Genomic DNA, 25,586 nt, shown 5'->3' with positions numbered 1-25,586 from the left:
TTTCACTTTTCACTTTCATGCATTGGAGAAGGAAATGGCAACCTACTCCAGTGTTCTTGCCTGGAGAGTCCCAGGGACGGGGGAGCCTGGTGGGCTGCCGTCTATGGGGTCGCACAGAATCTGACACGACTGAAGCGACTTAGCAGCAGCAGCAGCAGCAGTTTAGTAATAACAGCTTTATTTTTTTTCTCAGAATCTCAAAGGCTTGTATTTTTTAAATACTCTAGTAATCTTCCTGAAGAAATATTCGGCATATTCTGCTCCATAGTGCTTAAAATGCAGGAAAGGACTAGATGATTTGAATTATTTAAAATTTTTAATCCTATAAATGTGGTAATCTTAAACATTGTTATGAACTATTTGGGATGCTTTTCTCCCCACCCCATCTCCAGATTGTCCACTGCCACCCACTTATTAAGATTTTGAATTTAATATATGAGAAAATAATTTCTTATTAAATAATAATTACAAATTGTGCAACATAAGCTTTCAGTGCTTCAAGAACACAAATGATTGGATCTAAGGGGGAAAAACATAGCAACTCCTCAAAAGAAAAATTAGTGGCCTTAATGAAGTGGCTCTTAAAACTTTCAATAACATCCACCTATTTAGTGAGACTTAACTAGAGAGCATATTGAAAAGCAGAGACATTACTTTGTCAACAAAGGTCCATCTAGTCAAGGCTGTGGTTTTTCCAGTGGTCATGTATGGATGTGAGAGTTGGACTGTGAAGAAAGCTGAGCGCCAAAGAATTGATGATTTTGAACTGTGGGGTTGGAAAAGACTCCTGAGAGTCCCTTGGACTTCACGGAGATCAGCCCTGGGTGTTCTTTGGAGGGAATGATGCTAAAGCTGAAGCTCCAGTACTTTGGCCACCTCATGCGAAGAGTTGACTCATTGGAGAAGACTCTGATGCTGGGAGGGATTGGGGGCAAGAGGAGAAGGGGACAACAGAGGATGAGATGGCTGGATGGCATCACTGACTTGATGGATGTGAGTTTGAGTGAACTCCGGGAGTTGGTGATGGAACAGGGAAGCCCGGCGTGCTGTGATTCATGGGGTCGCAAAGAGTCGGACATGACTGAGCAACTGAACTGAACATGTTGCTGCTGAGTTGCATACTCTGAGACACTTTTCTAATGGGGTCTTTGAGGACTAAATGGTTGTCTTAGTGATGGGGAAATGTGTCTGAAAGGCAATGGGTTTCAATTTGCTTTTAAACTTTCAGGCATTATGACATTCTTGAAGACCGAGTTCCTTCAGGACTTATTGTTGACTACCAAAATCTGTTGACTCAATGTGAGGAGAGTTACAGGAAATTTTTAAATTTGAGAAGCAGTTTGTCAAATTGTAACTCTGATTCTGAGCAGGAAAATATCTCCATGGTGGAAGGGTTAAAGTTGTATTCAGAGATCGAACAGTTGAAACAAAAGCTAAAACTCATTGAGAATCCTTTGTTGAGGTATGTGTATTTTTGTTATTCTCAACTAGTCAGCATCTTTTCTAACCAGCTGTCTTACTGAGAACTGACAGATGTTTGGTTTCTTTAAGATATGTATTTGGTTATCAGAAGAATTCTAATATACAAGCAAAAGGCATCCGTCCAAATGGCCGGAAGATCACCCATGTGGTCTCCTCCACCATGATGACTGGTCTGCTGCAGTCCCTGCTCAGGGATAGGCTTTGCCCAGAGCCTTGTAAGGAAGAAATAGAAATTCAGGTAAAAGGAGAGTTTCTTCTTCCAGTTGCTTTTTTCCATCTGATTCACCCTAGGCTTTCCTGAATTCTACAGAAAGGTTATAGGTGTTTCCCTGAGCTGGTTTTCTGTGGAGTGGGAAGTAGTGAGAGTACTGCCTTTCCGCAGCATTAGTCATCAGTCACGTACTGGGCTCGGTGCAATAGCAAAGGAGATAAATATACAGTTTTGGCTCCCTTTTTAAAATGAAACATGAAGGCACTTGGAGTAATACTCAGGTTGCATCTGAGGGGTGTGTATTTGCAATGTGTTGTTGCTTTCTAGTTCCATAGTGACCCGTTGTCTGCTATAAATGCCTGCTATGAGGGTGACACTGTGATCGTCTGTCCTGGCCGCTATGTGGTACACGGTGCCTTCTCCATTGCTGACTCCATTGAGTTGGAAGGTGAGTATGGAAGATGATACAACCAAACTCTCCTGCATGAGACACTTAAGAAACAGGAAATCACTGATCTTGTTGAAGCTCTAAGAATTTTATTTCAACCCAATTAATTTCAAATGAGTTGTCTGGAAACATTAAGGGTTTTTGAAGTGTATAGGTTATTGACTCAGTGTTTGAACAACATGAAGTATGAGTCTTTACAACATTATAAATGTTGGGAAGACAAAAATATAGAGGAACAACCACTAGGGAGAAACATAATTCCAGACTATAGGTGCTTGATGAAAATGAATTAATTTCTAGAATAAAAAAAAATTCCCAGCAATATTTTTTTTAAGTTTACTGTTTTTTAATTTGTTGTTTCCTCTTACTTCATGTATGTTGTAGATATATTGGTGCACGGTTTTTGTTTTAAATTTAGCTTATTTTTGTGAGAGGTATAGGTCCAACTTGAAAGTAGACTGAAAATCTTTATCTTAATTATTTTAAGAACTTCTGAATGTCACAACCTCTAAAGTGTACTTTTGAGAACATTAGTGTTGAAAGAGTCTATTAAAAATAGCTTTTAGCTGTTATAATCTTACTGTACATTTAGAGTGATTCCTAAATTTAGGTTGCTTTATAGCAGTTCACCTTGGTCTTTTGTATTTCCATGGCTTGTCAAACTTAGAGGCACCTGTTCAACTATTTATCAAAACAACTTCAAGTCAGCAATAAAACTTGTAATGCAAAAAATCATATATCATTTTGGGATTGGTGCAGCTGTTCACAAACTGCTTAAGCTTTGTTCTTTATCTTGTCAAAGCTTCTTAATAGAAGCTAGGCTGGGAGTTTAATATCCTGCTGTTCACCAACACATCACCTCACCCCTGTTTTTATTTTATGTGTGTAATTTTTGTTCTGTTTCCTCTCCAACATTTGATATATAACAGATGTGTGTTTTATAAATAACACATCTGCAGAATAAATCACAGCAATAAAAGCACTTAATTTTTTTGGCATAGTGCAAACAGCATTGATATTATAGATTATATGGTGGATAAGCATTCTTCCTAGATTGGTGAAGAAATTATAATGTAATTGTGCCAATGTGCCACAAATAAACAAGGCTTCCCTGATAGCTCAGTTGGTAAAGAATCCACCTGCAATGCAAGAGACCCCGGATCGATTTCTGGGTCAGAGAGATCCCCTGGAGAAGGATAGGCTACCCACTCCAGTATTCTTGTCTTCCCTTGTGGCTCAGCTGGTAAAGAATCTGCCTGCAATGCGGAAAACCTGGGTTTGGATCCCTGGATTGGGAAGATCCCCTGGAGAAGGGAAAGGCTACCCACTCCAGTATTCTGGCCTGGAGAATTCCGTGGACTGTATAGTCCATAGGGTCGCAAAGAGTTGGAGATGACTGAGCGACTTTCACTTTCCCAGGTGGTGCTCGTGGTAAAGAATCCACCTGCCATTGCAGGAGATGCAAGAGATGAGAGTTCAATCCTTGGGTCAGAAAGATCCTCTGGTGTAGGAAATGGCACCCCACTCCAGTATGCTTGCCTGGAAAAGTCCACAGGCAGAGGAGCCTGGCAGGCAACAGTCCATGGGGTCACAAAGAGTCGGACACAACTGAGCTACTAAGCACATAAATAACCATATAGAATTCTGATAGTTAAGTGTAAGAATGGCTATAAATCTATGAACATAGGGCATTTCTGAGAATTTGGGGAATCAGCTGGTATCTCTGGTGTGACTATATGGAGTAATTGTTCATGAGGTAGATTAAAGCTTATATGATAGCTTATCTGATCTATAGCTAACACTTATAACAAATGATACATATTGAGTACCCACTATTTGCATGGTATTAATAGTACTCACAATAGGATTTTTCTTATTATAAAATCCTTTCACTTAGGTGAAGGCTTTGTGTTTTAAACTGCTAGGATTATGTAACTTGTTTATATAATGTAACATGGCCATCATTTTTATATTTTTAATTTTCTGATGATAAAAAGTTATTATTTTTAAAAATGTGCAAAGTACACACAGACACATAAAAAGAATCAGGGGGAAAAATCTACAATCTAGTCATCCAGAATACAGCATTAGTAGCATTCCCATGGGTGGAGTCCTCTTGCATTCTCTAGTGCCCCCACCCTCTTCAAATGTAGAAAACTTCAGAGATTTTGCCTGTTTAATGTTTTACTACTTTCATTTCCTCAAGCAAAGACTCAACAATGAGTCTTTGACGTTAGGAAATGAGAGCTAATTCTTAAAGCTTTGTCTGTATAATTCTGGTTTATGATAAAGTCAGGCAAAGTTTTCTAGTTTTTGATACTCCGGTTTTTCATAAGCCCACTCAGAGGTCTACCTGCATTATTAGTTTGATTAAGATTTGTAGAGAACAATGTTTTTTATTGGTTAACAAGGTAGACCTATTTTTCCAATAGTTAAAACTGTTCTAAGCCAGTTTGTCAGATTTTAGGTCTATCTGGTTAAGAGAATATAAAAATGAGAAAATCTTGAGAAATGCTTATGCTTTTTGAAACCTAATTGCATTAGAATAATAGAATCTTTGGGTTGGTAAGTAAAAACTTATAAAGGCTAAATGCATGAAAGCCTTCTGACCCAGCTGTGAGTACTTAAGATTATTATTATTTTTTAGTAGCAGTTTTATAAGTGAGTTTACTGCCGAAACTGGTATGAGATGACTGATAGGGGGTAGTCTTCCTGATATGCAGGCAGTTGTTAACAAATTGTATACCTTGGTAAAACTCAAGCTAGATACGTGGAGAAATAGATTTTATTAATTTTTTTAAAAGATTTTTCTTTTTTTGATGTGGACCTTTTTAAAAAAAAAAGTCTTTATTGAATTGGTTGGAATATTGCTTCTGTTTTATGTTTTGGGATCCGACTTGCACCCCCTGCTTTGGAGTTCAGTTCAGTTCAGTCGCTCAGTTAAGGCAGTCTTAAACCATAGAACCCCCAGGAAAGTCCCTTGATTTTAGTTACAGGTAACTGGGTTGACTGGTCTCAAATATCATTTGGAGTCATTTGAAATGAAGAAATGTGTCATAGAAATTTTGTGTTTAGACATTTCCCCTCCCCCATCCTAAATGTTCTTGCTCTCTTCCTTAGGATATGGTCTACCAGATGATATTGTGATAGAAAAGAGAGGCAAAGGAGACACTTTTGTGGATTGTACGGGTGCAGATATTAAAATCTCAAGCATAAAATTTGTTCAGCATGATGCCGTAGAAGGAATCTTGAGTAAGTATCTGAATATTTCATTTATTATTTGTTCCTGGCTTTGAAGAAAAGCTTTATTTCCCCTGGAAGATAGAATTTAATGAAATACTACTTTTGAATAGTATGAAAAGCTGGTTAATTATGTAGCTAGACAATTTAGGAAGCTTACTCTAAAGTGAAAAATAGTTCAATGTATTCTTGAAAATTTGTTAGTTTAATATTTGTTTCTGAGTGATCATTTGTTTCTACTAGAACATTCCAACATGTGGTCTGTGTTCCTTGTATTTGATTTAGTCCTGGACTCAAACCAGCTATCTTCACATTGTGATAGTATTTGTTTCCTGGGACTTGTATCCCCTATTTTGAATTGGGCCTCCTTTTCTTCTCTCTTGTAAGACAGTTATGAAAGTTACTTTCATAATTTTTTTTTTTGTAATGAGAAGTGATTTTTGACATGATTTTGCATTTCTGAGGTCAAGTCATTCTTTTTTAAAAATAGCGCTTTTAGATTTTAGAAAATAGCTCAAAATAGTCATTGTTTTTATAAAATAAGACTTCATAATTTCAGTAACAGTTTAAATGAGAATTATTTAGACTGTATCTAATATCAACTCTAGGCCATTTCTAATATTGTAAAAGATACATTACTTCTTAAAGCATTTGATCGCATGTTTTCATCACAGTCATTCACCGTGGCAAGACGACATTGGAAAACTGTGTACTGCAGTGTGAGACTACCGGAGTCACAGTACGAACTTCAGCAGAGTTTTTAATGAAGAACTCAGATTTATATGGTGCCAAGGTATGATCATCTCTTAGCCTTTTGGGGAGTAGCTCAGGTTTAAATTCTAAATAGATAAAAAAAATGTAGGACAGGATGTAAATGCATACTTGTGTTCTCCTTCTTCAGAGAGCTTCAGGTACTTACATGCATTAAGTTGGCCAGACTCAACTATATAATGTTCTTCTTATTTAGCATTTTCAAAACAGATTATTAGGAAGACAGTAATGCATCTCACAGTTTCTCTGTCATACCTTTAAAAAAGAGGTTAGACTTTTTAAGTTGTAACTTTGTAAGTGATGTAGTAATTGAGGCTTGTTTGCTATTTTTAAATCAAATTTTTATTTTGAGATAATTGTAGATTCACATTCTGTAGTAAGAAATACTACAGAAATAGCCTATATGTGTACCTTTTACCAGTTTCCTCTAATTGTAATGTCTTCCCAAACTATAATACAGCATCACAACCAGGATAAAATTCAGTTATGTTGAATATTTCCATCACTATAGGGATCCTTCATGTTGCTCTTTAAAGCTGTCTATGTGCCTCTCCTCCTGACCTTCTCATTAATCACAGGCAAATGCTAATGTGTTCTCCATTTCTGTTATTTCATCATTTCAAACATGTTATGTAAATAGAATCATACAGTATATACCCTTTTGGAATTGGCTTTTTTCACTCAGCACAGTTCTCTGGATCTATATACGGGTTGTTGCATTTACCAATAGGTTTTTTTTTATTGCTAAGTAGTATTCTGTGTATGATTGTTCCACACTTTTAACTGTTCACTTGTTGAATAACATCTGTTGTTTCCAGTTTGGGGATTTTGTAAATAAAGCTACTGTAAACACTGGTGTGCAGGTTTTTGTGTGAACATCATTTTCATTTCTCTGGGGTAAATACCTAGGACTATAGTTGCAGGACATGTGGTTAGTTGTGTGCTTACTTTTTTTTTAAGAAACTGCCAAACTGTTTTCCAGATTAGTTGTACCATTTTACATTCCCATTAACAAAATCTGAATCATCCAGTTTGGTATTTTTGATCCAATTTTTTGTATTGGATCCAATTTTTGGTTTGGTATTATGGATCCAATGATCCATATTTGGTATTTTCTCTACTTCTTAATTTTAGCCATTATGATATGTGTGTTTTAATTTGTATTTCCCTAGTAGTTAATGATGATGAACATTTTTTCATATGCTTTTTTGCCATCCTTACCTTCAGTGAAAAATTCATGACTTTTGTCCATTTTCTGATTGGATTATTATTATTTTTTTTTTTTTTTTTACTATAGAGTTTTGAGAGTTCTTTATAAATTCTAGATATGAATCCTCAGTTGGGTACATCATTTACAGATGTGCTAGTGTGTAGCTTGTTTTTTCATTGTTTTCATGAGGCTTTTACAGACAGAGCAAAGTTTTAAAATTTGATGAAGCCCAGTTTATCACTTTTTCCTTTTAGGTATAAGAACTCTTTGTCTAGCCCTAGGGTGCAAAGATTTCTCCTGTTTTTGTGCCAGTACCATACTGTTTTGATTACTGTACCTTTGTAGTATAGCTTGAGACTAGGGAACCTGGTACCTCTTGTTTTGTTGTTCTTTCTCAAGATTGTTTTGGCTATTTGGGGTATTTTGTGTTTCCATACAAATTTTAGAATTATTCTAGTTCTGTGGAAATGCCATTGGTGTTTTAATAGGAATTGCTTTGAATATGTAGATTGTGTGGAGTAGTCTGGTCGTTTTAACAGTGTTCTTCCAATCCACTAGCACAGTTTCTTTCCATCTATTTGTGTCATCTTTGATTTCTTTCATCAGTTTCTTACGTTTTCTAAGTGCAGCTTTGTTTTTTTCCTGGCCATGCCACACGTCATATGGGATCTTAGTTCCCTGTCCAGGGATTGACCCCACACACCCTCACTGGACTACCAGGGAAGTTTTGTTAAATATACAGGCTTTTACCTCCTTAATTAGATTTAGTCCTAGGTATTCTTTTTGATGTGATTGTAAATTGGATAGTTTTTTAAATTCCTCTTCCTGATAATTAGTGTATGGAAAGGTAACATTTCTGTATGTTAATTTTGTATTCTGCAATTTTACCAAATTCATGATGAGTTCTAATAGGATTTTGGTGATGTCTTTAGGATTTTTGATGGATAGTATCATGTCATCTGAAAACAGTGATGGTTTTACTTCTTTCCTATTTGAATTTCTTTTATCTCTTGTCTGATTGCTGTGGTTAGACTTTCAGTACCACATTGAATAATAATGACAAGAATGGGCATCCTTGTCATGTTTTCCTGATGTTAGAGAAAATACTTTCAGCTTCTCACCATTGAGTATGGTGTTAGCTGTATATCATTCATTATATTGATGTATATTCCATTAATGGACACTTTGTTGAGAATCCATAAATGGATATTGAATTTTGTCCAAAATTTTCTTTGCATCAACTGAGATGATCAAATGGTCTTTTTATTCTTTCATTTGTTAATGTGTTGTGTCATGTTGATTGATTTGCAGATATTGAACCATCTGTGTATCTCTAGGTTAATCCCACTTGATCATAGCATATGATCCTTTTAATGTATTGTTGGATTCTATCTGCTAATATTTTGTTGAGGATTTTTCATCTATGACTGTCAAGAATATTGGCCTGTTTCTGGTTTTGATATCAGGGTGATGGTGGCCTCATGGATGAGTTTGGGAATGTACCTCTTCAATTTGGGGGGATAATTTAAGAAGGATAGATGTAAACTCTTTGTATGTTTGGTAGAATTCACCTGTGAAGATATCTGGTCCTGGACATTTATTTGCTGAGAGCTTTTTAAATTACTGATTCGATTTCATTACTGGTAATTGATCTGTTCATATTTTCTATTTATTCCTGATTTGGTCTTTAAAGATTGTACATTTCTAGAGATTTATCTATTACTTCTGGGTTGTCCATTTTATTGGCATATAATTGTTCCTTGTAGTCGTAGATGATCCTTTGTATTTCTGTGGTATCAGTTGTAACTTGTCCTCTTTCATTTCTGGTTTTATTTGGGCCATCTCTTTTCTTTGTGAGTCTGGCTCAAGGTTCATCAATTTTGTTTATATTTTCAAAGAACCAGCTCTTGAGTTCATTGAACTTTTCTATTATTTTTCAGTCTCTACTTCATTTATTTATACTCTGATCTTTGTTATTCGTCTCCCTATCCTGATTTTGGAGTTTCTTTGTTCTTTTTCTAGTTCCTTTAACATTACGTTGTTTATTTGAGATCTTTCTTGTTTTCTGAGGTAGGCTTGTTTCACTGTAAAGTTGTCCCTTAGAACTGCTTTTGCTGCATTCCATAGATTTTGGATCATTGTGTTTTTATTTTCATCATTGTGTTTTGGATCATTTCTGTTTTCTTCTGTCTCCAGGTATTTTTTTATTTCTTCAGTGACCCATTGTTTGTTTAGTATCATGCTGTTTAGCTTGTACATGTTTGTGTTTTTTGCAGTCTTTTTTCTTGTAGTTGATTTCTAGTCTCATACTGTTGTGATCAGAAAAGGTGCTTGATAGGATTTCAGTTTTCTAGAATTTTGAGATTTGTTTTCTGGCTGTAGAATTGCCATATGCACTTGTAAAGGATGTCTTCTTCTTTTGGATGGAATGGTATTTATTAAGTCCATCTGGCCAGTGTTTCCTTATTGATTTTCTCTCTAGATGACGTATCCATTGAGGAGGTGTTAAGTAGTCTACTATTATTGTATTACTGTCAGTTTCTTTATGTTCTCCTGTGTCAGTGCATACATATTTACCATTGATATATCTTCTTGTTGGGTTTACTCCTTTATATTTATGTCATTTCCTTTGTTATCTCTTGTTACAGTTTCTGTTTTCAAGTCTATTTTGTTTGGTATAAGTATTGCTATCCCAGTTTTCTTTTCATTTGCATGGAGTACCATTTTTCATTTGTTCATTTTCAGTTTGTGTGTCTTTAGATCTGGAGTAGTTTCTTGTAGACAGTATATATATATATATGGGTCTTATTTTATATCCATTCAGCTACTCTGTGTCTTAATTGGAGTATTTAGTTCTTTGGAAGGACTGATGCTGAAGCTGAAACTCCAATATTTTGGCCACCTCATGCGAAGAGTTGACTCATTGGAAAAGGCTCCCATGCTGGGAGGGATTGGGGGCAAGAGGAGAAGGGGATGACAGAGGATGAGATGGCTGGATGGCATCACTGACTTGACACACATGAGTTTGGGTAAATTCTGGGAGTTGGTGATGGACTGGGAGGCCTGGCATGCTGTGATTCATGGGGTCGCAACGAGTCAGACACGACTGAGACTGAACTGAACTGAACTGAGTCCATTTACATTTAAAGTATTGATAGAGATGTATTTATTATTATTTTGTTCATTGTTTTGGGGTTGTTTTTGTAGTTCTTTATTGTTCCTTTCTTTCCTTTTGTTCTCTTCCCTTATGATTTGATGACTGTCTTTGCTGTTATGTTTGGATTCCTTTCTCTTTTTGTGTGTCTATTATAAATTTTTGATTTGTGGTTACAGTGAGATTTATATACATATATCAACTTTTATGTATATGTGATTATTTTAAGTTGCTAATCTCAATTTCAAATACATTTTTAACAATCCTGCAATTTTACTCCCCTGTCCCTACAGTTACTGTTTTTTGACATTTTATTTTACATCCTTTTGTATATCCCTTAACTACTTATTGTACATATAGATGATTTTACTCTATCTTTTATTCTTCCTGTGAGCTTTGTACATGGTTGATTTACTACTTTTACTGTATAGCTACTTTTATCAATCAATGAGCTTTTCCTTTCATAATTTTCATGTTTCTAGTTGTGACCTTTTCTTGTTTGCTTAGAGAATTCCATTTGAGATTTCTTGCAAAGCTGGTTCTGTGGTGCTGAATGCTTTTAGTTTTTGCTTTACTTTCGATCTCTCCATCACATCTGAATGAAAGCCTTGCTGGATAAAGTATTCTCTCTCTTTTTTCAACATAGTATATAATTCATTCTATGTGAAATGTCCAGGATAGCCACATCTATATGCATTAAAAGTAAAGTAGTGGTTGCCTAGGGCTGGGCATAGATTGGGGAAGAGAGGATTGGAGTAATAGCTGAAGGGTACAAGGTCTTGTACTAAGATGATGAAAGTGTTTTAACATTGACTGTGGTAATGGTTGAACAACTCTGTGAATATACTAAAAACTATTGAATGGTACATTAAACTTAACTGGGTGCATTGCATGGTATGTGAGTTGTATCTCAGTAAAAAGGGAGTGATGCAGCCAGGATGGTGGGATGCCTCCTCTGGGCTCCAGTTTTCTCCTTAACCGCCTCTTAACTTCACTGTCCCTGCAGGGTATCTTCCTTCCCACCACATTTCAGGCCAGGAGTGTCTTGATCTGTCCCCGGCCATCCCTGTTGCCTTTCTCTTCTTTTGGGCGGACCGTGAAGTATGCTGGCCTTTTTATCAGCTGGTGTTCAATATGGGGATTTCTTTTTTGTTTGTTTGTTCAAGCATAGTTGATATATTACAATATTAGGTTAGTTTCAGGTGTACAGCAAAATGATTCTGTTAAAACATATATATGTATATATATTTTTTTCAGATTATTTTCACAGATAAAGTATTCTTGATTTTAGTTTTTTCCCTTTTATCACTTTAAATATATTGTGCCCTTTGGCTTTCAGAGTTTCTGCTGGAAAGTCAGCTGATAGCCTATGGGAGTTCTGTTGTATATAACTTGATGCTTTTCCCTTGCTGCTTTTTTCTTTTTTTTAATTTTATTTATTTATTGGTTGTGCTGGATCTTTGTTGCTGCTGACAGACTTTCTCTAGTTATGGCGAGTGAGGGCTACTCTTCATTGTGGTCTGCGGGCTTCTCATTGCAGTGCCTTCTCTATTGCAGAGCACAGGCCTTAACCACTTGGACGTCAGTGGTTGCAGCAGACAGGCTCAGTAGTTGTGGTGCATGGGCTTAGTTGCTCTACAGCATGTGGGATCTTCCTGGACCAGGGATCAAACCTGTGTCTCCTTCATTGGCAGGTGGATTCCTAACCACTGAACCACCAGAGAAGTCCTCCCTTGCTACTTTTAATATTCTCTCTTTAATTTTGCCATTTTAATTATAATATGTGTTGATATGGTCCTCTTTGGTTTGATCCTATTTGGGACTCTCTCTGTTTCCTGGACCTAGATTTTTGTTTCTTTGATAAGGGCAGTTTTCAGCTTTTATGTCTTTAAGTGTGTTCTCTGCCCCTTTCTCTTGGTGTTCTCCTGGATCCTTACAGTGTGAATGTTCTCCTGGATCCTTACAATGTGAATGTTCTCCCACAAGCCACTTAAGCTGTCTTCATTTCTTTTCATTCTTTTTTTCTGTTCAGCTTCAGCGATTTCTATCTCTTTTCCATATTCTGATTTGTTTCTCTGCATCATTTAACCTACTATTGATTTCTTCTAGTGTATTTTTCATTTCAATTATTGCATTTCATCTCTGATTCTTTTTTATATGTTCTAAGTCTTTGTTAAATTCATTGTATTCATCCAGTTTTCTCCAGAGTTTTTCCATCATCTTTTGATTATTACCTTGAACTCTTTATCAGGTAGATTGCCTATGGGATTTTTGTCTTCTTTCTTTTTTTGGAACATGTCCTCTGCACCTCATTTTGCCTAACTCCTGTTTCTGGGTTGTCTACCTTGGGGGTGTAGGCCTTGACTGTACTGGGTCTCTGCCCTTTCTGTCTGTCTCTTTGCGGTTCCTTCTTTGTAACTTTAATTGTGGGAAATATTTTCTGCTAGTTACCAAGTTGTTCTCATTGATAGTCCCTTTGATAAATAGTTTATTTTTGGTGTGCCTCTTGGGGGAGGTGCTCAGGGTCTTCCCACTTTACCATCTTTGCCACCTGTCTAACTATAGGGCTTTTTTGTAAATATTCTTTATCAAATTAAGGAAGTTGTCCTCTATTTCTGTTTTCTGAGAATTTTCATAATGAATTTGTGTTCATTCAGTTCAGTTCAGTTGCTCAGTCATGTCTGACTCTTTGCAACCCCATGAACGCCAGGCCTCCCTGTCCATCACCAATTCCTGGAGTCCACCCAAATCCATGTCCATTGAGTCAGTGATGCCATCCAACCATCTCGTCCTCTGTCATCCCCTTCTCCTCCTGCCCTCAATCTTTCCCCACATCAGGGTCTTTTCTAATGAGTCAACTCTTTGCATGAGGTGGCCAAAATATTGGAGTTTCAGCTTCTCATCAGTCCTTCCAATGAACACCCAGGACTGATCTCCTTTAGAATGGGCTGGTTGGATTTCCTTGCAGTCCAAGGGACTCTCAAGAGGCTTCTCCAACACCACAGTTCAAAATCATCAATTATTCGGTGCTCAGCTTTCTTTATAGTCCAACTCTCACATCCATACATGACCACTGGAAAAACCATAGCAAAGAGATGGGAATACCAGACCACCTGACCTGCCTCTTGAGAAATCTGTGTGCAGGTCAGGAAGCAACAGTTAGAACTGGACATGGAACAACAGACTCGTTCCAAATAGGAAAAGGAGTATATCAAGGCTGTATATTGTCACCCTGCTTATTTAACTTATATGCAGGGTACATCATGAGAAACACTGGGCTGGAGGAAGCACAAGCTGGAATGAAGATTGCCGGGAAAAATATCAATAACCTCAGATATGCAGATGACACCACCCTTATGGCAGAAAGTGAAGAGGAACTAAAAAGCCTCTTGATGAAAGTGAAAGTGGAGTGAGAAAGTTGGCTTAAAGCTCAACATTCAGAAAACTAAGATCATGGCATCTGGTCCCATCACTTCATGGCAAATAGGTGGGGAAACAGTGGCTGACTTTATTTTTCTGGGCTCCAAAATCACTGCAGATGGTGACTGCGGCCATGAAATTAAAAGATGCTTACTCCTTGGAAGGAAAGTTATGACCAACCTAGACAACATATAAAAAGCAGAGACATTACTTTGCCAACAAAGGACCGTCTAGTCAAGGCTATGGTTTTTCCAGTGGTCATGTATGGATGTGAGAGTTGGACTATAAAGAAAGCTGAGTGCCAAAGAATTGATGCTTCTGAACCGTGGTGTTGGAGAAGACTGTTGAGAGTCCCTTGGACTGCAAGGAGGTCCAACCAGTCCATTCTAAAGGAGATCGGTCCTGGGTGTTCATTGGAAGGACTGATGTTGAAGTGTTGGCTTTTGTCAAATGCTATTCACTTTCTTTCATCTTAGAATGTCTTGATTTTTCTTTATTCCTAAAGAATATTTTCACTGGGTATAGGATTCTCAATTGACAACTCTTTTTTGCTAGCTCTTTTGAACAATACTGTGCCACTTTCTTCTGGCCTCCATGGTTCCTGATGAGAAATCCTCTTTACTTGAATTTTTTCTCTAATTGATAAGACATTATTTTTCTTTGACTGCTTTCAGGATAACGTTTCCTTTCTTCCCCTTTCCTTTTGACCTTAAGCTTTTATAAGTTTAATTATGATGTACTTTGAAATGGATTTCTTTGAGTTTATCCTGTTTTCTCAGATTTTTGAATCTGTAAATTTAGTCTCTTGCCAAATTTGGGAAGTTTTAGCTATTTCTTCTTTGATTTTTGTTTTTTTTAGCTTCACCCTCCTTCTCTTCTATGACTGATAACAAAAATTTTAGATCCTTTGTTATTGTCCTATAGGTCCCTAAGGTTCCCTTCTTTTTTTCTGTTTTAGATTGTTTCCTCTCTATCAGACTAGATGATTTCTATTGTTCTGTCTTCCGTTTCACTGATTCTTTCCTCTGTTCTTTTCCTTTATGCTGTTGTGCCCATCCACTGAGCTTTTTATTTCAGTTATAGTATTTCTCAGTTCTGAAATTTCCATTTGGTTCTTTATATCTTCTATTTCTTTGACAAGACTTTCTATTTTCTTATTCAGTCTTCTATTTTTCATTTAAGTATTTAATAATTGCTCGCTAAAATAATTGGCTGCTTTAAAATCCTTGTCAGCTAACTCCATCATCTCTGACATCTTGGTTTTAGTTTGTATTGATTACCTTTTATTAATTTTGACATCTTCTTGGCACTTGATATGACAAGTGATTTTCAACTGAAACCTGGATGTTTTGTATTATTAGAATCTACATCTTCTGTCCCTAAGAGGAAATGGGGTAAAGGCTACTGCGTTATTACTACCAGGTCTCCAAGTTCCCCGTTTGGCCTCCATTGGTATCCAAGTTAAGTGAGAAAGCTCCTGGTGGGTGGATGTAAGAATTCTAGTTTCTTACATGTCTCCACTGACACTCTGGCACATGGCAGTGGGCTTGTTACCACTGGCAATGATGAAAATCTAGACCCCCCCACTGGGCCTGCTCTGACCCCACTCCAGTAGGGAATGGGTGCAGCATCTTGTTATCAGTTGAGGGTATGAGTCCAGGCCCTATCTGGAGTCTCCACAAGGGTGAGGGACTTGTTACCAGCTAGTGGGGATGAAAATCTTTGGCTTTAAGTGATACTACCTCTGTGTGAGTATTGGGGTACCTAGTCACAGCCTTGAGAGGGTAGAAGTCTAGGCTCTCCCTTGGCACTTGCCAGCATGGATGAAGTTTTCTGTCCTTTGAGGCTGGCCTAGTCCTTTGGGTAGAGAGAGTGGGATTTGGGGGAGGCTTTTCTGGTCTGTGATGTTTATGGATTGCCAGCTTCTTTAGTTTCATGTCTGGAAATGTGAGGCAAAAAGAAAACCCAGTCTAACTAGGTTGGTGTCATTTCTCAGGGGTTGAGGTGTCTAAGTGGTCTGGCTCCTTTATTCCACTTTTCAATCGTATTATGATTGTTTTATATATAATGTCCATGATTTTTACTTGTACCATCATCTTAGAAGAGGCAGCCTTTTCAGTTTCTTTTTAGTTATTAAATATCTGTTCAGTTTCATAATATATTTTGAAAATGATTGTCCCAGTTACTAGGTGGCTGCTGGCTTAAGTTCTTTTCAGGTTTTACATGATTCCTGATAATTTGATATTTAAACTGTTTTATTGTGTATGTATTTTTAATGTTATTGCCCATAAATCTATTTCTATATATAGCTACAAACTGAAAGTCTTAGCTGAAGGCCCATTTCACAGATCTTATGACTTCTACAGAGAGTTAGATTGGTGTGTAATGACCATGCCCCTACATATCAGTAGTCTCTAAAGGGGGAAGTAATAATAACTATTTTCTCATGGTACACTACCGTTCCTAGGGAAACAACTCAACATACACTCAATAGATGTGTCATAAATGGTTAATTGCAACTCTGCCTCTAGGATATTGTGTATGAAATTATTCTAAAAGTGAATTTTTAAATAATCATAGAAGTTTGAGTGAACATTTTTACTTACCAAAGTACCTAGCATAGTGTCAGGAAATAAATTATTCCATTACTGTTACCTTTTTTTGTTGGTACCATTTGGTGCTAAGGGACAATGTGAGAGAACTGGGCTGTGCATGGATTATTCTGGTTACTGTTAGGGTATAAACAGGACGTATGAATTAGCTACTAATTTAACATGTGTAGTAGTGGGGAGCATTAGTTATTTTAATTCACAGAAATGATTTTAAAGTTATGTTGGGATATTCTTGAACTGGTGTGCTTTTCAAAATACAGAGCCTTATTTCTATCTACAATTTACAATATTTTACTAGATTTGAACACTGTTCTCCAGCTAATAGAGTATGTCTAAGAGAATGGTTATTTTTAATATGTGCCTCCTCCAATGAAATTGTTAACTGACATTTTTTGGGCAGAATCAGAAAACTGATTTGTCCAGAATGAAAGAGTGAGATAGTAATTAAGTGTTGAAACTCTTAGCCATTGTTGTGTGTGTGTGTGTGTGTGTGTGTCTGTATGGTATCTGAATATGATAAATGATAGACAACTTGCTGGAAATTAAGCAAATGGAAATGTTGATTAGAAATACTTAATAAAACTTTCTATAAGACACTTTATATTTGTGCTACATTATAAGTCTAAGAAGTGATAAACCTTCTTTTATAGTCCTGCCTATTTAAAACTGACTGTGATTACTTTAAAATGTAATTTGTAGGGTGCTGGTATAGAAATATATCCTGGAAGTAAGTGCACTCTGAGTGATAACGGGATCCATCACTGCAAGGAAGGGATCCTCATTAAGGTGAGCCCCTGCTGAGACACCCTCTTTCCAAAGGGTAGAATTTAGGTTTTAGAATTTTAAATTTAGAATTTAGGTTTTACCTAAGAAACAGTTATGCTTTATGAAATTCCCATGTTATTTGTGTTTTCTATTTTAAAAAAGCATAAACAGTATATAAATTTTAATGATATCAATAGTTGGTGGTTGAAAGTCTCTTGTGAATACTTTGCTGCCCATAGATCTGCAGAAATAACAGAGGAATGCTGTGTCATTCAGAGCTCAGATTGTGCTACCGCATATTAATAAACATAGCTTTCTATTTTACTTTTAAAATAGCCTAAAAAAAGTGAGAAGAGTTTTAAAGCAGGCAGTGTTGAATGTGATGGTTCCTTGAAACATTTGTTTTCAATGTCACAGGACTTCTTAGATGAACATTATGACATTCCCAAAATATCCATGGTGAATAATGTCATACATAATAATGAAGGTTATGGTGTTGTCTTGGTGAAACCTACAATTTTCTCTGATCTGCAAGAAGATGCCCAAGATGAAACTGAAGGTATGGTATATTTAGTAATTTTCTAAGTAAAATCTCGACCTAGTTTATTTCAGCATTAAGCTCTGATTAAAGATAGAAATCTTCTACTTAAAAAAAGATAACTAGCATACACTTAGGCACAGAGATAGAAAACTTGGTAAAGCTATAATATGGAGTCTAGGTGTGAAAGAAACTTTCAAGGTCAGCTGGTCAAAGCCTTGATGTGTGGTTTCTGTAGTCCTGCAGTTCCCGTCTCATGTTTGGTTTTCTCTAAATTTATAGAATAAGGATGGGCATACACTAGCAATGAAGGCTATTGCTAACAAATCCTTTTAGCATTTAAGGATGGAGGCAGGAAAATGAACGTGCCAGGCTGAAAACTGCATTTGACTGGAGGGGAATCATAGAGTTTGCCTCTATTTTTTATTTGTAAAGTAAATGTCTCCCTGACAGCTGTCTTTCTTGGCAGCAAAGCTGAGCTAACTCAGTTGGAAATTCTTGAATTTCTTTTTTTTTTTTAAATTAATTTATTTAATTGGAGGCTAATTACTTTACATTATTGTGGTGGTTTTTGCCATACATTCACATGAATCAGCCATGGGTGTGTACATGTGTTCTCCATCCTGAACCCCTCTTCCACCTCCCTCCCCATCCCATCCCTCAGGGTCATCCCAGCACACCAGCCCTGAGCACCCTGTCTCATGCATCAAACCTGGACTGGCGATCTGTTTGACATATGATAATATACATGTTTCAATGCTATTCTCTCAAATCATCCCACCCTCGCCTTCTCCCACAGAATCCAAAAGACTGTTCTTTACATCTGTATCTCTTTTGCTGTCTCATATATAGGGTCATTGTTACCATCTTTCTAAATTCCATATGTATGCATTGATATACTGTATTGGTGTTTTTCTTTCTGACTTACTTCACTCTGTATAATAGGCTCCAGTTTCATCTACCTCATTAGAACTGATTCAAATGCATTCTTTTTAATAGCTGAGTAATATTCCATTGTGTATATGTACCACAGCTTTCTTATCCATTCCTCTGCCAATAGACATCTAGGTTGCTTCCATGTCCTGGCTATTGTAAACAGTGCTGTGATGAACATTGGGGTACATGTGTCTCTTTCAATTCTGGTTTCCTCGGTCTGCATGCCCAGGAGTGGGACTGCTGGGTCGTATGGCAGTTCTGTTTCCAGTTTTTTAAGGAATCTCCACACTGATCTCCATAGTGGCTGTACTAGTTTGCAATCCCACCAACAGTGTAAGAGGGTTCCCTTTTCTACGCACCCTCTCCAGCATTTATTGTTTGTAGACTTTTGGATAGCAGCCATTCTGACTGGCGTGAGATGGTACCTCATTGTGGTTTTGATTTGCAGGAAATTCTTAAATTCTAAGCCATGACCCAGATCACTATGAAATCTCAGCCATGCAGGATTATGTCTTGGCATGGGTGAGGAAAGTTTAAAGGATCATGAGTAGTCCATCTCATCCTTCAAGGTCCACTCCAGCTATCTGTTCTTTTTCTCCTCATAGTTCTATAGGTCAGAAGTTAAGGTGAGCTTGGCTGGGTTATCTGCTTAGGGTCTCACAAGGGTGAAAGTGAGGTATCAGCTGGGCAGGGCCCTTATCTGAAATCTCTGGGAGAGAATCTGCTTCCAAGTTCCTTATGTTGTTGGCAGAATCGATTTCCTTGAGGTTGTAGGACAGAGATCTCTTTTTTTTAATTGTTGTTGCCAGCTGTTGGCTAGGGGCTGCTCTCAGCTCTTAGGGATCACTCTTGGGTTATTGCCCCATGACCCCCTCCATTTCATCAACAGAGGACCTCCCTCAAAGCAAATCTCTCATGCTTCAAATCTTTCTCACACTTTAAATCTCTTTATGCTTTCTTCTTCATCATCCAGCCAGGGAAAACCTTGCTATTAAAGGATTCATATGATTAGGTTAGGAATATCTGAGTTATATCCTTTTCTTACGGTCAACTGATAAGTAACCTTATGTGCAAGGTCCTTTTACCATTTAACAATCGTAAAAGTAACAAGGGACAGGCATCAGAGGGCCATCTAGACTTCTGCCTATCACAGGCAATCACTTATAAAGCTGCTGAATTGGGAGTTCCTTTAGGGGAACTAAAGTACTAGTCCAGTTCTGTTTATCTTTGTATCTAGCTTCTAATACAGTGCTTGTAAATATCCAGGAGAGGTCTGTTGAATGAATGAGATCTAGGATAAAAAGAGAAAATTCAAAGTTGGTAATCCTGTATGAAGGTCAGGAAAGCTTGACAATTAATACAACTGCTTGTTGAGACACTATGGCATAGAGTTTGGAAAGTCCAGTCAAATGACACAGGACCCCTTGACAGAAAAAACTTGAAAGCTCTGATAGACTGTAGAAATACATGTTTTAGTTGGGGTGGTTTGTATATTTAACTCAATTTTTATAATTTTTTTTTTCCAGGAAATAAAGCACTTAAAGTTCAGACAAGTGGAGAGGCAGATGTAGCTGAAAGAGTGGATCTGGAAGAGCTGATTCAATGTGCAACTGGTAGAATGGAGCTTTATGCGAGAGCTGAGCTTTCTGAGCAAGTTGAAGGCAATTGTGAAATTGTAAATGAACTAGTTGCTGCCTCCACACAAAAAGGCCAGATGAAGAAGAAAAGATTGAGTGAACTGGGGATCACACAAGCTGATGATAACTTAATGTCACAGGAGATGTTTGTTTCAATTGTGGGGAACCAGTTCAAGTGGAATGGGAAAGGGAGTTTTGGCACATTTCTTTTTTGACCACTGTGATGTCAATAGATAGCAAAATATTGAATTTTGCACGTTGCCCCCAAGAATCACTGCTGCTATCATACTTTGCTTCATGTCTATATTTTGTATCTGATATATTCAGTTGGATTTGAGTGAAATATAGCTTTATTTCTCTCTGCAAGTGTTGCACGTAAAACACTCTCTGTTTAATAAAGTCATAAAAACAAAATAGAAAATATTTGGAGATTCTTATCCAGAAAGTCTTGCTTTCTCAAATACGTAGTTCTCACATTAAGTCTATTAATAACTTTCTAGTATAAATATACTTTAACACTTCAAAGATGAGGAAGAAAGGCAGAGAATGCCAGGTGCGTGCACAAAAACATAGTGTATCAAGATGCGGTATTCTTATAGTTGTCTTTTTAATCCCAATTATAGTGAGTCTGATAGCCATGCTTTATTTGCGTAATACTTGTAATATTTGCATAAAACTTGTAATATTTGCATAAAAGCTTTTATGATTGGGAGGTGACCTGCCTTATCAGACTTATTGAGAATCTTGAGTAGAAATGCCTTTTTATGCTGAACTATGTAATCATCAAAGCAATAATGGCATAGCAGGTTTGAAACAGGAATGAAACATGTTCTTCAGAGCCAGTGTGTACATAGAGCATTTTCCCTGTTGCTGAATATGAATGATTAAAAAGAAGGTACTTTTCTTTCACCATAAAAGTACTCTGATCAGATTTCTTAAATAGGCAAAGTGATTACCTATAAACATATCAGCTCTATGTTCTTGATATCTTATTGTAAAGTACAGCTTTTTAAAATATTTATAAGAAAGTGTATGTGACATTAATGTTCCTACTGATTAAAATTACGATGGAAATAATAAATTGAATCTTGTAATATTTTTTCAGATTTATTATGGGCCATAGTGCGTGTGCATGTGTGATCCTTTGAAGTACATACAGTATTTTGACATCATTTTAGTGTTCCAGAAAGAGTATTAAAGTGTTTTCTCAGAGAAATTGTTTCTTAAATTTGAGTAAGTTGTAATTTTATTTTTCAGATGCTGAAAAGCGTGGAAGGATTTGTGTTAGATTTTTCATTTGACCATTGCAAGGCATTCTTTTACTCTTTAAATCCCATTCCAAAAGTAATACTAATTAATTCTGTATCACTTGAGCTAAATTCTTATTTGAAAACCATTTATTCAACTTAAAAAGATCAAATTGGTTTCGGATTAAATTTCTGTTTTATCTTAGAGTTTAGATTTTGTTTATTTTCTCTTGTAACTTACTAGATAGAGTGTCAGGAGAATGTAAGGTAAGTAAATGTCAGGTAAGTTAAGTTAATACCTTCTTTGTTCCTTATAGGATGATGGTTTTTCAGATTTCATTACTATCTCAGTTTAAATCTAACCTTACTATATATTAATTTTTGTTCAAATGATAGTGAATAGACAAGTCTATTCTTATTTAAGTTACATAGAGTCCATTTTGCTTATTGGGGAGGATTGAGCATCTCAGATAACTTAGTTCAGGGAGTATAGAGAGAGCCCTCAAGGGATTTGACAGTTGAAGTGAAAATACTGACATGGAAACAGTTTTTACTTGAGATTAAGTATTAATATATAGTCAAATCCACTCTTCTGAGTCTTGTGACTTGTTTACATAGGGCTTGTCTATTACAAGCTTATAAAAGTATTTTATATTATCTTCTAGTACAAGTAGGCTTATTTAAATTCACACTTCTAATCTGCCTGTAATTTGGTTTTATGTTATGATGTAGAACTCTCTTTCTCTCCATGGTTAGCAGGTTCTCTTGATAGTGCCTGTTGACTAGTTCATTTTTCCCCCGCTTAACTGGAATCATAAACTACTGTCTGATAATCTCTAGCTAAGTGTATATTCTGTTACAAGAATCTACATCACTAGCACTCAATCAAATTTGAATAGAAGTATTTTCTAGCCATCCTGCATTGTAGCAAGTTATTTCTCATCCGAGTCACCAGAGGGAAATATAGCCTCACTTCCTCTTTTGAAAACCTTCAAAACCTTCTTGAAAATTAACATTTATCTCTTTCTTTGATATAATAAAAAATCATTAATTTTAAATCTACAACTCCTTTTGAGTCTTGACAAATATGTAGTTATGTAACTAACTACTACAATCACAATATTGAAAGTCCCCATCGTCTTTAATAAAAGTTCCCTTATTTTTCTTTGCAGTCAATCCCCTCTGCCTCCCGTGGGGTCCTGGCAACCTCTGATCTGCTGTCAGTCACCATAGTTTTGCTTTTTCCTAGAATTGTGGATAATAAGGAATGACTGAGTATATAGTCTTTGTGTCCATCTTCTTAAGCTTAGCATAATGCTCTTAAAGTACATCATCTATATCGTTTCATGTGTCTGTGTTTCGTTTTTATGGCTGCATAGTTTTCCATTGTGTAGCTGTTGAGTATCCTACCAGCAGTCTATGCGAGTTCTAGTTGCTCTACATTTTTGCTAACACTTGGTATTGCCATTCTTTTAAATTTTAAGTATTCTAACGGATGTGCAGTGATAGCTTATTGTGTTTTTAATTTGCATTTACTTTATGATTAATGATGTTTAGCATCTTTTCATATACTTACTTGCCATTTCTATATCTTTGGTGAAGTGTCTATTCACATCTTTTGCTTATTTTATTCCCCCCAATCAGGTTGTCTTATTGAGTTGTAAGGTTGTTGTTTTTTTTTAATTCTGGATGCAAATTTTTAATCAAATATATGTTTTGCAAATATTTCCTTTCTGCCTGTGGTGTGGGCTTTAATTTTCTTAATAGTACCAGTTTATGCCTTCTCTGGAAACCTTTTTTTCTCTTTTCCTACCTTCTTTTTGGGCTTCCTTGTGGCTCAGTGGTAAAGAATCCACCTACAATATGAGAGACCTGGGTTCAATCCCTGGGTTGGGAAGATCCCCTGGAGAGGGAAAGGCTACCCATTCCAGTATTCTGGCCTGGAGAATTTCATGGACTGTATAGTCCTTCGGGTCACAAAGAGTCGGACATGACTGAGTGACTTTCACTTACCTTCTTTTGGGTTGATTTTTTTTTAACTTAAAAAAAAATGGATCCATTTTATCTCATCATTCGCTTATTATACACATGTTAAATATATACTTTATAGTTTTGCTTCAGGGCAGTAGTTCTCAGTCAGAGGCAAGTTTGGCCCCTTACTGACATCTCAAAAGGACATGTGCCAAAGTCTGGAGACGTTTTTGGTTGTCACAACTTCGAGTGCAGTGCATTAGGTACAGGCCAGGGATGCCAGTCAACATCTGAACCTAACAGTATACCTGTACCCTCACACTGTGGAATGACATTTTGGCCAAAAATGTCAGTTGTACCAAGAAAAGCTCCTGCTCCAGGCAGTCCTCAGCAACTTTTTCTGTAAAGAACCAGATAGTAAATACATGGTCTTATATCTCCTTCTACCCACCCGCTTCCAAAATGTGTAAAACATTCTTAGCTTCTGAACAAAAATAAGTAGCAAGATGAATTTGTCCTATGGCCTGAATTGGCTGATGCTTGCTCTACAGTTTACAATAGACAGAAACTGTCCTCTCCCCTTATATGTAAGGTCCATTTTCCCTTCTTTCCCTTGCACTATTGTTGTCAAACACTTTACCCTTACATAGGTCATGAGCCCCTCGATATTTTGCTGTCATTTTTGTTTTAAACTATTAGCTGTCAGGAAGATTGAAAAATGTGTCTTTTATATTTGTTAATGTATGGACTATTTCTGGCACTCTTCATTCTTCATTATATAGATCCAGATTTCTATTTGGTATCATATTCTACCTGAATAATATTCTTTATCATTTCTTTTGGTATAGGTCTGCTGACAGTGAATTCTTCTAGGTTTTATTTGTCTGAAAATGCCTTTATTTTGTCTTTAATTTTGAAAGATGACTTTTTGCTGCTTAGAGAATTCTAAATTGACAGTGTATCTCAGTGTTTAAAGATGTCGTTCACTATCATTTCACTTTCATAGTTTCTGGCAAGCAGACTATTTTTAAGATTCTATCACTGGTTGTCAGTCAGCAGTTTCATTATCCTATATCTTTGTGTTGATTTTGTTTTATATTTATTTATTCTGCATGGAGTTCATTGTACTTCTTCATTGTGTGAGTTTATTTTTTTCAGATATTTTTTCTGTCCTGCTTTCTCTCTCATCTCTCTTTCCTTAATTCTAATTACATACATGTTTCTCTATTTTGTTCCTAAGGTCACTGATACATTATTCATTTGTGTTTCACTTTGGATAGTTTCTATTGCTATATCTTCAAGTTTACTAAAATTTTCTTCCAAATAATTTAAACTGCTATCAATCTCACCCATTTCAGATATTATGTATTTTTTAATCCCAAGATGCTTTTTCAGGGTGACTATAACATCTTTCCTTTTGCTCTTTAACATGATTATATTTTCTTCTAGTTTCTTGATCATATAGGACATATTTATTATAGCTATTAGTATCCTGATTCGGAGAAGGCAATGGCAACCCACTCCAGTACTCTTGCCTGGAAAATCCCATGGATGGAGGAGCCTGGTAGGCTGCAGTCCATGGGATCACTAGGAGTCGGACACGACTGAGCGACTTCACTTCCACTTTTCACTTTCATGCATTGGAGAAGGAAATGGCAACCCACTCCAGTGTTCTTGCCTGGAGAATCCCAGGGAGCCTAGTGGGCTGCTGTCTCGGGTCGCACAGAGTTGGACACAACTGAAGCAACTTCGCAGCAGCAGCAGCAGTATCCTTATTTGATAGCTTTATCATCTCTGTTGCTTCTGGGTCTGTTTCTATTGATTGGTTTCACTCTTGGTTATGGGTCATATTTTCCTGTTTCTTTGCTGCTTGCTTATTTCTGATTGGATGCTAGGCATCATGAATTTTCTGTTAATGTGTAGTTTGTTTTAGTCCTTTATAGT

General features: G+C 36.6%; 1 protein-coding gene across 2 annotated transcripts in view; it reads left to right on the top strand.

Annotated features, from left to right (window-relative positions):
* SHCBP1 (SHC binding and spindle associated 1) overlaps window positions 1–21,594 on the top strand; it is a 40,893-nt gene extending 19,299 nt beyond the window's left edge. Inside the window, exons 6-13 of one of the 2 annotated variants that reach the window (XM_055552242.1) lie at window positions 1,229–1,462; window positions 1,552–1,720; window positions 2,021–2,141; window positions 5,262–5,393; window positions 6,056–6,174; window positions 17,248–17,334; window positions 17,731–17,872; window positions 20,314–21,594. In XM_055552242.1, coding sequence (XP_055408217.1) covers window positions 1,229–1,462; window positions 1,552–1,720; window positions 2,021–2,141; window positions 5,262–5,393; window positions 6,056–6,174; window positions 17,248–17,334; window positions 17,731–17,872; window positions 20,314–20,639 — 1,330 coding nt within the window. In that variant the 3' untranslated portion in view covers window positions 20,640–21,594. The remainder of the gene's footprint in view (window positions 1–1,228; window positions 1,463–1,551; window positions 1,721–2,020; window positions 2,142–5,261; window positions 5,394–6,055; window positions 6,175–17,247; window positions 17,335–17,730; window positions 17,873–20,313) is intronic. The other variant, XM_055552243.1, reaches the window with a different exon arrangement.
* The last annotated feature ends 3,992 nt before the right edge of the window (window positions 21,595–25,586 follow it).

The sequence above is a fragment of the Bubalus kerabau genome, chromosome 17, assembly GCF_029407905.1.
Source record: "Bubalus kerabau isolate K-KA32 ecotype Philippines breed swamp buffalo chromosome 17, PCC_UOA_SB_1v2, whole genome shotgun sequence".
In the NCBI taxonomy this organism is placed as follows: domain Eukaryota; kingdom Metazoa; phylum Chordata; class Mammalia; order Artiodactyla; family Bovidae; genus Bubalus; species Bubalus kerabau.
This window is presented reverse-complemented; position numbering and strand designations above follow the sequence as displayed.